Raw genomic sequence first — 12,842 nt, 5'->3', positions numbered from 1 at the left:
TTAACATGCTTTAAATTCCACAGTAGGGAAACTTTTAAAGTAAAACCCAGAATTACTTCTGTTTTCAGGGTGACACTTTAATAGTCCTCTGCATTTCTTCCAAAAGTTTGTTCAGCTGGACCCCAGAATCCGTACATTCCTGAGTAAGAGTTCTTATTTAAAGGGTAAAGTAACCCCTAGAAGCTTACCAGCGGCCTGTCCTCCATAATGTACAACAGGACTCCAAATATACTGTATTAGATTATTTTGCTGCCATCTTATTATCTAGAGGACTTTGTTCAGTCTTTATGCTCCCTATATTGCTTCTGAGCCCAAGAATTAATCACTTCTGGGACACTCTCTCTCTACATACAGAATAAGCCATCTCTGGCACTGTCCTAGATTTCACACTGGAACGATGTAGCACATTCCAGGATCAATTATGCTTTTTTTTTTAAATGTTCCTACATCTACCATGTAATGTTCTACTTCCTACAGTTCTCATAAACACCCTTGTCCAGTTTACAGTGAACCAATGAAAACCAGAGGAAAAAAGAGTGCTTTGTGGATTCAGCAGAATTTAAATTAACAATGTTTTTGCATTATTTGAAACAATGTGAATGCTTTTGAGATATTATTTATATAAACATTTTTAGCACTTTAAAAGATAAGAAAGATTTACAAAATCAAAATGTGTTAATTTAAACACAGAAATCATGTTACCTCGTGTACCCTTCAGAAAATATTGTTTGTAGCTTTGTAAACCCCTTTGTGGTAACTGGACAGACCAATTATTTTTGTTAATGCTTTGAACTTCAATAAGTATTCTTTTCTGTAGATAACTAGGTTTTTGTTGTGACTGCAAGTGCCACTGCAGTGATAAAATATTTTCAGTAACTTTCTTCAGAATTTTATCTAATAACGGCAAATATCACCACATCCAACAATCAAATCCATCCATGTGTCCATTATTTAATTTAACTAATCTAAATCACGATCACAGAGGCTGCATTCTGTCCCAGCAGCATCTAGTGGAGGGCAAGAATCAGCTCTTGGCAGGTCTCTAACCGATCACAAAGCACACACACACACACACACACACACATACACATACACAAAGCATCAATGCTCACTAATACTAGGCCAATTTAGAATAATCAGATTAACTTATCAAGCACAGCTTTGGGATGTGGGAGAATGTGCAAACTCAGCACAGAGGGCACTTGGGCTGGGATTCAAATCCAAGAATATGGAGCTGTAAGACAGCAGTACTAACAACTGTACTCATGTTACTTTGTCACAAAACACACCTGCAAAAATAAATACATTTTATTTTATTATTTTCAACAATGTGTATTAAACTTTGCAAGCCTAAACTTGTCCCTCTAAAATAATATCTGCTTAATTCTGGTTACTGGTAGAACATATTCTTGTAATATTTCTGTTAACCTAATGGTCTGTGGAGATTTTAGAGTCAATACCCATGTTTTGTTTTTTTTTAAACTGGCATTCATAAGAATTGTAACATGATTTATTTTTTACATTTTCATTACATAAAATGTGTTTTGATGGTTTCATCAGCTATTGGTTTATTTCTATGACTGATCCTGCAGCATGTGTTTGTTGCTATCCTCTAAAAAGAAAAAAAGAGATTTTAATTCAAGAAAGAAAAATTAGGATGCTGTTTAGAGTAAACTTGTAAAGCTCAGTTAGTCAAGTAAAGAAAGAAATACGCTAGTACTCTGCATACGGTACCTTTGAAGGAATCTAAAAAGTTCCCCCAGAATTTCAGCTGCAGCAAATCGAGGCTTAATAAAGCTGAAGGTAGAGGAGAGGTTACCTAGCGCATGTCAGTGGTGTCTAATCATTTAACAGAGTATCCTGGAAGGACATCAGGAGTCCAGCACTACTTTTCTGACCTTGCAGATGGATGTAAATATATCCCATCTGGAATAAATTGGACCACACTACCTATGAGGGAAGAACGGAAGCTGATTCTTTAACGGCTTTAATGGGGATGACAGGAAGAAGTCTAGCTTGGCACACCAGCAGCCAAAAGGAGTGGTCTTCCCCTTATCTAAAGTGTTCTAATGAGAGGATTTATAAGTAAGATGATACATACAGGGGATCCTTGGGGTGACCCCTAATTAAATATTTTGTCCTTAGAAATAGAACTGGGGACTGAAAAGAAAATAAAAAAATGTAATAGTGTTAGAAATCATTCAGTGCCTATTACAGAGTTTGCAAGGAAGTATTTTAGCAGTCAGCCAACAGATTGCCACTGGCAAGGTGGGAAGACAGCTGTTTGCAACCCCTCACAGACTGAGTGGAAGCGGTGAGAAGTGTATTCTTTGCCTGTCTTTGGGAGTATTTAAAAAAGAGACTTTAAAAGGTAAATCATAAATTGAAGCACAACACATGAGCATTAGTTTTGTGTCAGTGATACTAAAGTAGCCAACCTCTGCCTTCTGTGTAGCACTGGACTATGGCAGGGTGATATTGTAGCAAACTGTCACACAGTTTACAATTTTCTTAATTGGCATCAAAAAATCACTACTTTAGTGATGCAAACATAGTGCCAAAGTGCAAAGCAGACTTGAAAAATTGGCTGTTTTATGTAATTGTGGTCACTTGTACAACTTTGGGGCTTTTGTTTTTGCACATTGCATATCCATGTATGATTAAAGCTGTCTACTTTAAGATAGGTATATCCTAATTTATTATAACATTCCATAATAACAGAGTAAAATTTCAGTGTTTAGGTAATGGTCTATAAAGTAAGAAAGGTAGCAAGTGGCATGAAGTACTTGAGAAGTGGGCATTTCAAAACAACTGATAGCAATTTAGCAAGTAAAATGGAAAGCAGACCCAGTAAGAGGTAGGGTTTTGATTTGTTAGTAGTGCTGTCTCTTATTTCATGCAAACCAGACGTAAGTTTTCAATAATTCGACTTCTTGTCATTATTTTTGGGTGCTTAGGGGTTCTTTTATATTTCCTTTATATATTGGGACAGCATCTACCAATACATCCTTGTTCAATTTGTGACCTTTTGAATTAACAGAGTTTTTATTTGGATATAAATGTAGGGACAAATTAACCCAAGTGGTCAGATACTCAAGGTACTCAAGATAAATGGGTAACTAGTTGCACTGAAAGACATCCAACAGCATACTGCACATTACACTATACTAGATTGAAGTCTTACTTGGAATTTTTCCAGGTATTCAGAGTCCTGCCACATTTAAAACTTGGGTGAGTTGCATTAGTTGATGATTCTAAATTGAATCATGATTCAGTAAAAAGAGTGATCATGCTTACTTTGATAGACTAGAATCAAATATACTTTAAACATACATAAAGTATGGGGTGGAATGCACTGATATAGCTTATTGCCACACCTACCACACAACAAACCACCTCATTATCCCAAATTAGGACCAAAGTATAGGTATACTGTTTATGTATTTATTTATTTATTTTTTTTACCTGATGGAATCATACACTGTAAGTGGTGACTGGTCCCTTTCTTTGGCTATTCTCATCATATCCAACACAGCCATTCCAAGGCACTCTTCTTGTGTTTCATGAGTCACTGGAATTTTCACCCAGCCATTTATGAAGTCATCTCTCCACTACAGAAAGAACACAACAAACAAAATCAGCAAAAATTACTGCACAAAGCCAACAATGAAACGTCTTAAAAAAGTGAAAAAGGAAGCAAGTGGTAACAAGCGTGTTACAAGCCTATCTGGTTACAAGCAATTTAGAATTAGCCTTATGTGTTTATTATTATTATTATAGTATTATTATTATTATTATTATTATTATTACTACTACTACTACGTATTATTTCATCAAGCTCATTGTAGGAGTATGTCACAATAATGGCCTATTGCTTTTATTATTAAAAATCATAATCATTATTATTAAAGTCACAGAATTTTCAAAAAAATTATATTTTCATGTAGTTTCAAGATAGCACCATAAAAATGATGGTATGCTTATTTCACAAGGAATCTGCACCAAAGCTGTAGCTTTAGCACAAAAACGTTCTTATTTTGTTCTTCCTTCGGTACAAAATAACTAATTATTTCAGTAGCCACAGCTAAATGTTTTCCCACTGATCAGGTGAATGCAAACTCACCTCACACCTTTCATACTCAGCACTGCAAGACACATAAATCTGATATTCAATTTGTAACATTCTGCATCCATTTAAACCAACCATTATGTTTTTCAATGTTACAAGATCTTGATTTAAACCTTCTAACTCACAAGTCACAAGTGAAGAAAATAGGAATAAAAACAATGCCTGATGCTGGAACACATATATTAATGTAGCTGTCAAGTTTATTATTAATATTTTGAAAACCATAAGGATCATGTTCAATGCATGTACCACCAATCATTCAAAAGATAAAATTAAAATCTACCCTAAGATTTACAGTACTTCTATAAAGTAGAGAAGCCTTTAACAATGTCTTCTTATACCAGCAAGTTCAATGTTAAATTTACTTAGCACTGTGATACTTCAAATTAGTAATAACAAGCAAGTTCCACAACATTGCAAAATGGAAAATATTTCAAATAAAATGCAATACAAATATGGTATTATGCAATCTTATACAGTTATTTCCTAAGATATTCCCTGTTTCTATTGTTGCTAACACTAAAGCATACAGCAAATATTTGGAAACCTCATACACTTTCACATAGTTACTGGGACTCTTTCTCCTAAAGTGCATTAGTGAAATTGACACGAATAGAATACAATTTTCTTTTCTTTTCACTTTGTTATTTTGTAATGACTTTAATAGTAGTTTCAAATCTATTAGTAAACGTACAGGATTACTTTTGACTGACAGTAGAGAAGATAACTTTACATTCGATTCTACTTAAAACTATTTACTAAAATGTCATATTTAAGTAAAATTCTTTATTGCTTGCTCAGTAGTACAGTAAGCCAACTAAAAAAAGTCGACATAGATGGTATAACACAATCAAGTTACATGCCATTTCAATTACTGCCCTGCTAAATCATGCAATGACAACTGCAGTTTTATTTTTTGTTTAAAAAAATAACATGAAATTGTAAACATTAGGAACAAAATCTTAGAAGCTTTGGTTTTCTTAATCATTTCATTGACTGAGGTATCATAGGAAAATGTGGGAGAACAAAATTATACTGTACATAATATATCAAGATTGCTTTAAAACTGAAAAAAGAACTGCATTCAACTCAGTTCCCAGTATTCCTACCTGTTTCATTTAAATTAGATGCAAATCTGAAATGAAGAAATAACCAAATGGATTAATATTTCTGTGGACCTTTTGGATTAGAAATACTCTGTATGTCCAGAGTATTTTGTAATTAAGAGGTCCACAGAAATGTTAATCCATTTTAAAACACAAAAAAACCTACTATAAAAAACCTCAATAAAGAAAAGGAGAAGAGGCCAAGAGATACATATTGGGGATCATTAAGGAGAAGGCATTATTTCAAATATACATTTTTATTATTGCAATATTGAAAGAGACATAGCACACATGAAAGAAACTTTTCTATTATTATCTTAAACAATAAAATCTTCTTTCTATTTGATCTATGCATTCTTGAACATACATACCTGAGCAAACAGGTAAGACATGACAGCATCATCAAGGACTGGACTCTCCGATCCCCGTGTGATTCCATAACGATAGGCTCTGTTGCCTACACTGCTGTACCAGTTAGGAAAGTAAAACCTGCCCATTACAAACAGAAACAATTGTCTAGGTTAGACTCTGTCTCTATATATATACAATTACATATTAATGTAAACACACACACTTGTGCATGATGTATATATGTTATACATGCCGAACACAAAAGTACTTAAATTTTACCATAGAAAAACAATTAGAAAAACAATTAGCAACACCAGCAACTTATAATGTAGCAAGATAAAAAGTGGGGAAAGCATCCACGGAAATAACAGCTATACTAAATATATACTGCAGACTCAACCATTTAAACAGATCATCAAATTTAACAAATAAATAATTATTTGCTATTCACATTTTAGAATTTGAGACATCAAGCCTATTATGTGAGAATTTTTTAATAGATTAACTGTTGAATATACCATAACATTTCTCATGTGCAATAGAAAAACCCATTAACTTCCATTTTTTAGCAACAGGAAGTGGTCAAATGTTGTTCTGGCAGTCTGGTCCAGCAAACACAACACGAAATTAGTTCTGCAACAAAATTTATTGAGATAAGATATCCATCATCAATGTACACAACCAATCATTTTGATGGTAAGTCTTTAAGAAATGAGAACCCACCAGCGTCTTAACCTTTGGTTACAACCAACCTTTTTTCTCAATATGATAAATGGTTTAGGAAAAGCACTGAAATATTACCTTTTGTTAAGCTGGTAACTTAAAAAGGAATATTATAGCTATAAAGCTATATATACTACACTTAACTCTGTGAATTCAAGTAGTTGCCCTATCTCCTATCAAATAATGTTCTTTATAAAAAATCATAGAAATTATGCAGCAGACTTTAACAAAAATATTTCTGGTCATCTTGATTATTACAGGTTATGTGAGGTAAATCAAAACCCACTTAAGAGTCCTATAAGAACAAACCATTATTTCACTTGATATAGTGGATTGTGAGGTCCTGGCTTCTGCAATACTGTCTTAGGCTACTAGTGGAAAAAGTATCATGTGTCTTTTCAACTTTTAAAATTGCTAAAAAATTACCCAGTCTTTCAAACATTAAACCAAAAGTATAATCTGGTACCCTGAATTGATTTTCAAATTAGAAAAAATGTATTTATAGTATCTGTCTAATTAAAAGACAACTTTTAATCATTATTTAATTATTTGTTGCATTTTACATGTATATGAGTATTAAGCTCCATGGCTGTGTTAAACTGACTAAGCCAGAAAAACAAATGAGAGGAAAGCCTCTGCAGCCCGTTATTCTGATCTAGCAGTAAGCGTTCATGTAGTGTTCAGAGGCACTGAGAGACAAAAATTTAATAGAATAAAATTAGAGAATTTTAAGGAAAAGTTGTATGCACAGAAATGAAAAATAAATAACTGTATAAAGTCCAGTCATTCATCCTTTTAAAAAACAGATTGTACCTGATTCGAAATACCACAGTTTCGCTGGATAAATCAACCAAATGGAAGACATGATTGGGTGGATACCAAACCCGATCACTCTTTCTCATGAGAGCAAACATGCCTTGGTACACCGGTGTGACACCTAGAAAATTAATAGATTAAAATCAATGCCCTATGCATTATGCCTTTATTTAAAGGGGAGACAGTGGAGATGGTACTGCAATACAAATATCTGGGAATAATCATTGATAACAGGCTAAACTTTGATCTTAGCAGGGGCAGTCATTACTTTTCTTTCTTAGGAGACTCACTTTTCTTAAATTGCACACATCATAATGACACTTTTTTATAATTGCTTTATTGAATCCATTGTTACATTTCTCTTTATATGATGGTATGGCAATCTCAGCAATAAGAATATAAACCATCTTCACAACATTAGAAAAATTAGCAGTAAAATTATTGGTTCACAACAGACCTCTATCACTGAAATGTATTACAAGCAGGTTAGAAAGAACGCCAACTCAGTATCCATCCTCTTTTCTCTAAATTGCTGCTGATGTAGATTTAGGTTTCCAAAAGTAAGGAGCAACATGTCTAAGAACTCTTTTATTCCTTTAGCTATAAGCATTTTAAATTCTATTAACTAGTAAAGATGCTGCTAAATGTTAAATTCTGTATTATTATTTTGAGTACTGTTGAAAGCATTTACTCTTCTTTGTATTGGTATTGAATGTGTTTATGCAATAATATTGATTGTCAAATGTTGTGTCTCTGTTTATCTATTGGATCTCTGTAAGAATGTCCTGCTTCAAACAAATTTCCCTTTGGGATAATAAAGTCTACCTAACCTAATCTTACCTAAGACATGAACGTTTAATATTCATTTGCAACAAGAGTTTGCTCTTTGAATAGGCTACAGGCATATTAAACACCTGCAAGCTATCCAATAAAATGATCTCCATTGTTCTAAGTACGGGGTGGTCCAGATCTAATTATGCAGACCCAGATCGTCTGGATGACTTTGATTTATGCGAGGATGATTCCAATTTGGCATGATGCCGATTCTTCATGTAGTCAGTTCGCACACCTCTCGATGGCCCGGGATTTTTCGGGTGATTTTCTATGTAATAAACTTAATAAGTTATAGTGTAATGAAAATTGCATAATTAGATCTGGACCACCCTATATATCTCTTAATAAAACATGCTGGACCAAAGACAGAGAAATCTTACCATATTTAGGTCTATAATCAGCAACTATGTTATTCCAGTTAATAATTAGGCAGTAATGTAAATTCCTGTATCTCAGTCCCAGTAATTTGTAACATTTGTTTAGTGTTTAATATAACATTACAGTGCACTGGAACACTTAATAAAAGTAGTAAGTAGTTTACTTATGCAACCCAATCATGATCTATACATAATACAACAGGTACTGTGATGTGTGAATAATATGATCATACAAATATTACAAAATATATCACACTACTAAAAACAGCTATAGTGTTTCACTCCATTTTTATGATTGCTTGAGGTATACCTTAAATTTGTAGAATATGATTTTCAAATCTGCTTAATCCAGTGCAGGGTCACAGAGGGTGCTGGAGCTTATCCCAACTAGCATAGGGCAAAGGCAGGAACAAATCCTGGACAGGGCACCACTCCATCCCAGGGTGAAGAAATACACAACAAGCACACACCAGGGCCAATTTAGCATTGCCAATTCACTTAACCTGCATGTCTTTGGACCATGAGAGTAAACCAGAGCACCTGGAGGAAACCCGTGCACACATGGGAAGAACATGCAAACTCTACACTGGGAGGAAGCAGGACACAAACCCTGACCTTCTTACTGTGAAACACCAGTGCTACCACTCTGCTGCCCTATTTTAAAATGTGAAACGAAATTTTAAAAAAAGCCTCTATATTGCCAGCACTATCCAATTTGGTAGACTAGTGTAACTGGTTATTGCTTGAATTCACCTTCTCTAGAACAAAATGGTCTGACAATTAATTGAAGGAATTCCCAAGCTCAGACTTATTAGTCATTCAAATTGAAAAAGGGGATTTTCCAGACCAACACAAATATTTTGCTTTCATTTATGACGTCACATGACTCTGAAGAGTGAGTGAACATCATTTTATCAGCAGACTGAATTAATCTAATGTCCATAAATGCATAATCCAGGTATTTGATAACTCCTTCAATGAATTAGATTCTGTGTTTCTACTTCATCTATTAGTTAAAATCAGGAATTGACTCAGTCTCAGCGATACAACTCTCATCCTACCAATATACGGTATATTAAAGGAATGATAAGATGAAGGTGGTTTACATTGTAAAATAAAGTACTGATGTCTTCTATTCCCATTTAGAAGAGCTGCTCCACACGTCTTGCACGTCTCCTAAAGTGAATAAATAACTTTTGCCTGAGGTTATCTGCATAGTCAATGATTCTAGAAAAGAGGTTTTACAGACTCCTTTGATGACTTAACCTTATGTGGATCATTTTATGCTTATCTGCATTGTTTATTTTCTGTCCAATTTGATCATGTGATGGTTATATCCCAGGAGTAAAATTCTATATTGTATTCCATCCATTATCCAACCCGTTATATCCTACCTACAGGGTCACGGGGGTCTGCTGGAGCCAATCCCAGCCAATACAGGGTGCAAGGCAGGACACAAACCCCAGGCAGGGCGCCAGCCCACCGCAGGGCACACACACCCACACACCAAGCATACACTATGGACAATTTAGAATCATTCCACATGGTTAATACTAGCTCTATTCCCCTTTTGCTGATGTTCAGGCAAGAAATGCAAAATACAACAATTAATAAAGCATTTTAAGACGAATTATGCCTTCTTCTTTGCTGACCTCCTAAATGCGTGCAGATGTAATGATCAAACCATTTATCAACCAAATGTGAAATAGTTAGACTTCTAATTTTCTTCTACGATTATTCTGGCACTTGTATTGTGTTTTGTGCGCTAATTCAAAATTTGTTGTTTCTAATCAAGAAAACTTGCTAAATGGGCATTGCTTTGGTAAGTCTTCTAGGATAAAGATAGCTTAACCAGCACAGATTTATAATTGTAATGAATGAATGTTTTTTATTGAGCATATCGTCTAAAATTGGACAAAATTCCAAAAACCAGGACAGAACCATGACTTTGCTCTTGATTTGTTGTTTAGTATAAAGCTTTGAAAACATCATCCATTAATTCATCTTCCTAATCTACTAATCCAAGGCAGAATCTTAGGGTAGCTGGAATCTATCAAACAATCACATGGCACAAGATAGGAACAATAACTGGACAAGGTTCAGGTCTATCACAGTGTGAACAAATGGACACACACACACCTACTAGGGCCAGTTTAGCAACATGAATTTACCTACACTGCATGTCTTTGGACCGTGGGCGACACCCGGATTGCCTGTAGGAAAAACACTTGGGCATGGGGAAAACAGGCAAATGCCATGCAAGAAACACACCAGATGAAAATCCCACTCTCCTTATGGCAAGGCAGTAACACCTCCACTGCACCACCATGCCGTCTGCTTTGAAAACAAGGCACTGGTAAAGATCAACATCAACCACTCTGACAGAAAATAAAGGATAACTAAATTACCAATGATTGGAGATATGTGTTTTAAGTGTGTATGGGTTAATCCATTTTTACTACATACGCAAAGGATATATATACGGTTTAGTGATCTAATTAAAGACAGTTGAGGCTGTATGCCTGATTCTCAAACCAATGCATGTCCACTTGGCTGCTTTAGATAGATACTTTATTAATCCCAAGGGGAAAGAAGAGTAGAAAAGGAATAGCAGAGTTTGTCTTACTGAAAACAGATTCTGATGATATAGTATCTTAATTTTCATCCCAGTTGAGTCAGGTAACCTTAAAGAGATCTAATCCAGTTGATCACCCTCAAAGCTATGTGGAATGTAAATGCAGATGACCAGGAAGTTAAATAAAAAAATCTGAAGTGGTTCTGCAGAGTGAGGGAGGGTTACACTATTCAACAGACAAGCAGAACCAACCAATCAACCAACTATTCCCCCCTTCCCTGTCACCTTAATAGTTCACGTTCCCTAAATTTTAACCAGCAAAGGTATCACATAGATAAAGAAAAGAAATACAAATAAATAAATAAATAAATATCTTAGTTTTTTTTTTTATTCTGTATAATAATTGTTTCAGGAAGAATTCATTTTTCATCACAATACAAAGACTGACTAATCAGTCACAGACTAGACTGTAAGATGATAAGCTCTTTCATGTAAAACTTTTTTTTTTTCTAGTAATTTTTGATCATGTACTCACCACATGCTTTGGCTGCTTCTACACAAATATTTTCTGCCACATACTCCCCTGCTTGAAAAACTATGTCATCCCCTTCTGGTTTATTCTGTGTAAAGTACAGATGAAGCACCAGACCAGCTGTGACCTGCTTTGGAGTCTGTGGACTCCTGTGAATATCACCATTCTGCTGAGACATGGAGTATGGCTGCGGATCTGTGTCAGGCACTGTAATGCAGGCCATACTTCTCAGAGGATTATATCCAACTCTGTGAAAAAATCAAAACAGAAAGAATAACTTTTTTATTGACTGAATAAATGAATATGGCATGTAACACAAAATTTCAAATTGAAACAAATGGCTCTTAAACCAGGGGTGGGCAACTATTTTTTTATTGGGGGGCCATATGAGAAAACCAGCTTGTTGAGGAGGTCTGAACACATTCTGTCAACGTACATTACGGTAAACATGTTATATTTCTTTTTTCATCATTATAAAATTAACATCGACCACATATTCACAGATTTTGATTGATTTATTGAACTATGGAACATATGCATACTATAGCATGCTTTCTCACACAATCTACAACTCCTGATTGTGTAAAATAAATAAATAAATAAATCAATAAAAAATACATTTCATTGCATTAACTACTGATAACATATTTTACTGTCTCTGGACCTTTCACAACTTAGTGGGAAGAATTAAGTCTTTGATGTGCTTCAACTAAGTCAGGTATAACTTCTGATGTTGCACAGCAGACAATTGGTCATCCATGAGAGAAGATCTGTACCTGGATTTGTTAAATTTCATTACTGAGAATGTCAGTTCACATACTGTATGTATGTTGATCCAAACAGGACAAGCATTCTCTTAGCTAGTCTTCACAATTTTTGAGAGAATTGTAGAATGTTAGTTATGGCAGCAATGCATCAGACTGCAAGTCAATAAGTTCAAGTTGCACCTCACTGGGGGAACTGTCCACATCGCATGTAAAAAGAGAGCAGATGGTGATCATTTTAGCTTCCAGTGCTTTGAAGTCTTCAAATCGCTTGGAAATCTCATCATGCACTGCCCAGAACATGGCTGCATATCTATAAAGCTGATCAGCAGATAGATTCCTCTCTCTTAGTGTGGGAAGGTATGTCTATGTATTCCTCTCTTCTTGTTGAGAGAGAAGCAGCAGCTTCCTCATGAATGCTTTGACTAGGATGTGCATATCATGTGCAAAAAAATCTTTGCCTTGCAATTTTGTATTTAGTTCATTCATATGTGCAATTACATCAACAGCAAATGACTAATCTGATAGTCAGTCATTGCTGCTTATTTCAGGGTTGGGTTTTCCTTTCATTTGACAAAACTTCTGATCTCTGATTTCAAATTCCAGATTGGTTTGATTGTTTGCCAAAGCTTAGC

At 34.8% G+C, this 12,842-nt stretch overlaps 1 protein-coding gene across 1 annotated transcript in view; it reads right to left on the bottom strand.

Annotated features, from left to right (window-relative positions):
- jak2b (Janus kinase 2b) overlaps positions 1 to 12,842 on the bottom strand; it is a 137,193-nt gene that overhangs the window by 38,903 nt on the left and 85,448 nt on the right. The window contains exons 3-6 of the mRNA XM_039759557.1: positions 11,447 to 11,691; positions 7,123 to 7,246; positions 5,607 to 5,724; positions 3,466 to 3,611 (exon numbers count right to left, since the gene is read on the bottom strand). Coding sequence (XP_039615491.1) covers positions 3,466 to 3,611; positions 5,607 to 5,724; positions 7,123 to 7,246; positions 11,447 to 11,666 — 608 coding nt within the window. The 5' untranslated portion in view covers positions 11,667 to 11,691. The remainder of the gene's footprint in view (positions 1 to 3,465; positions 3,612 to 5,606; positions 5,725 to 7,122; positions 7,247 to 11,446; positions 11,692 to 12,842) is intronic.

This window comes from Polypterus senegalus, chromosome 7 (genome assembly GCF_016835505.1).
Source record: "Polypterus senegalus isolate Bchr_013 chromosome 7, ASM1683550v1, whole genome shotgun sequence".
NCBI classification, from domain to species: Eukaryota; Metazoa; Chordata; class Cladistia; order Polypteriformes; family Polypteridae; genus Polypterus; species Polypterus senegalus.
This window is presented reverse-complemented; position numbering and strand designations above follow the sequence as displayed.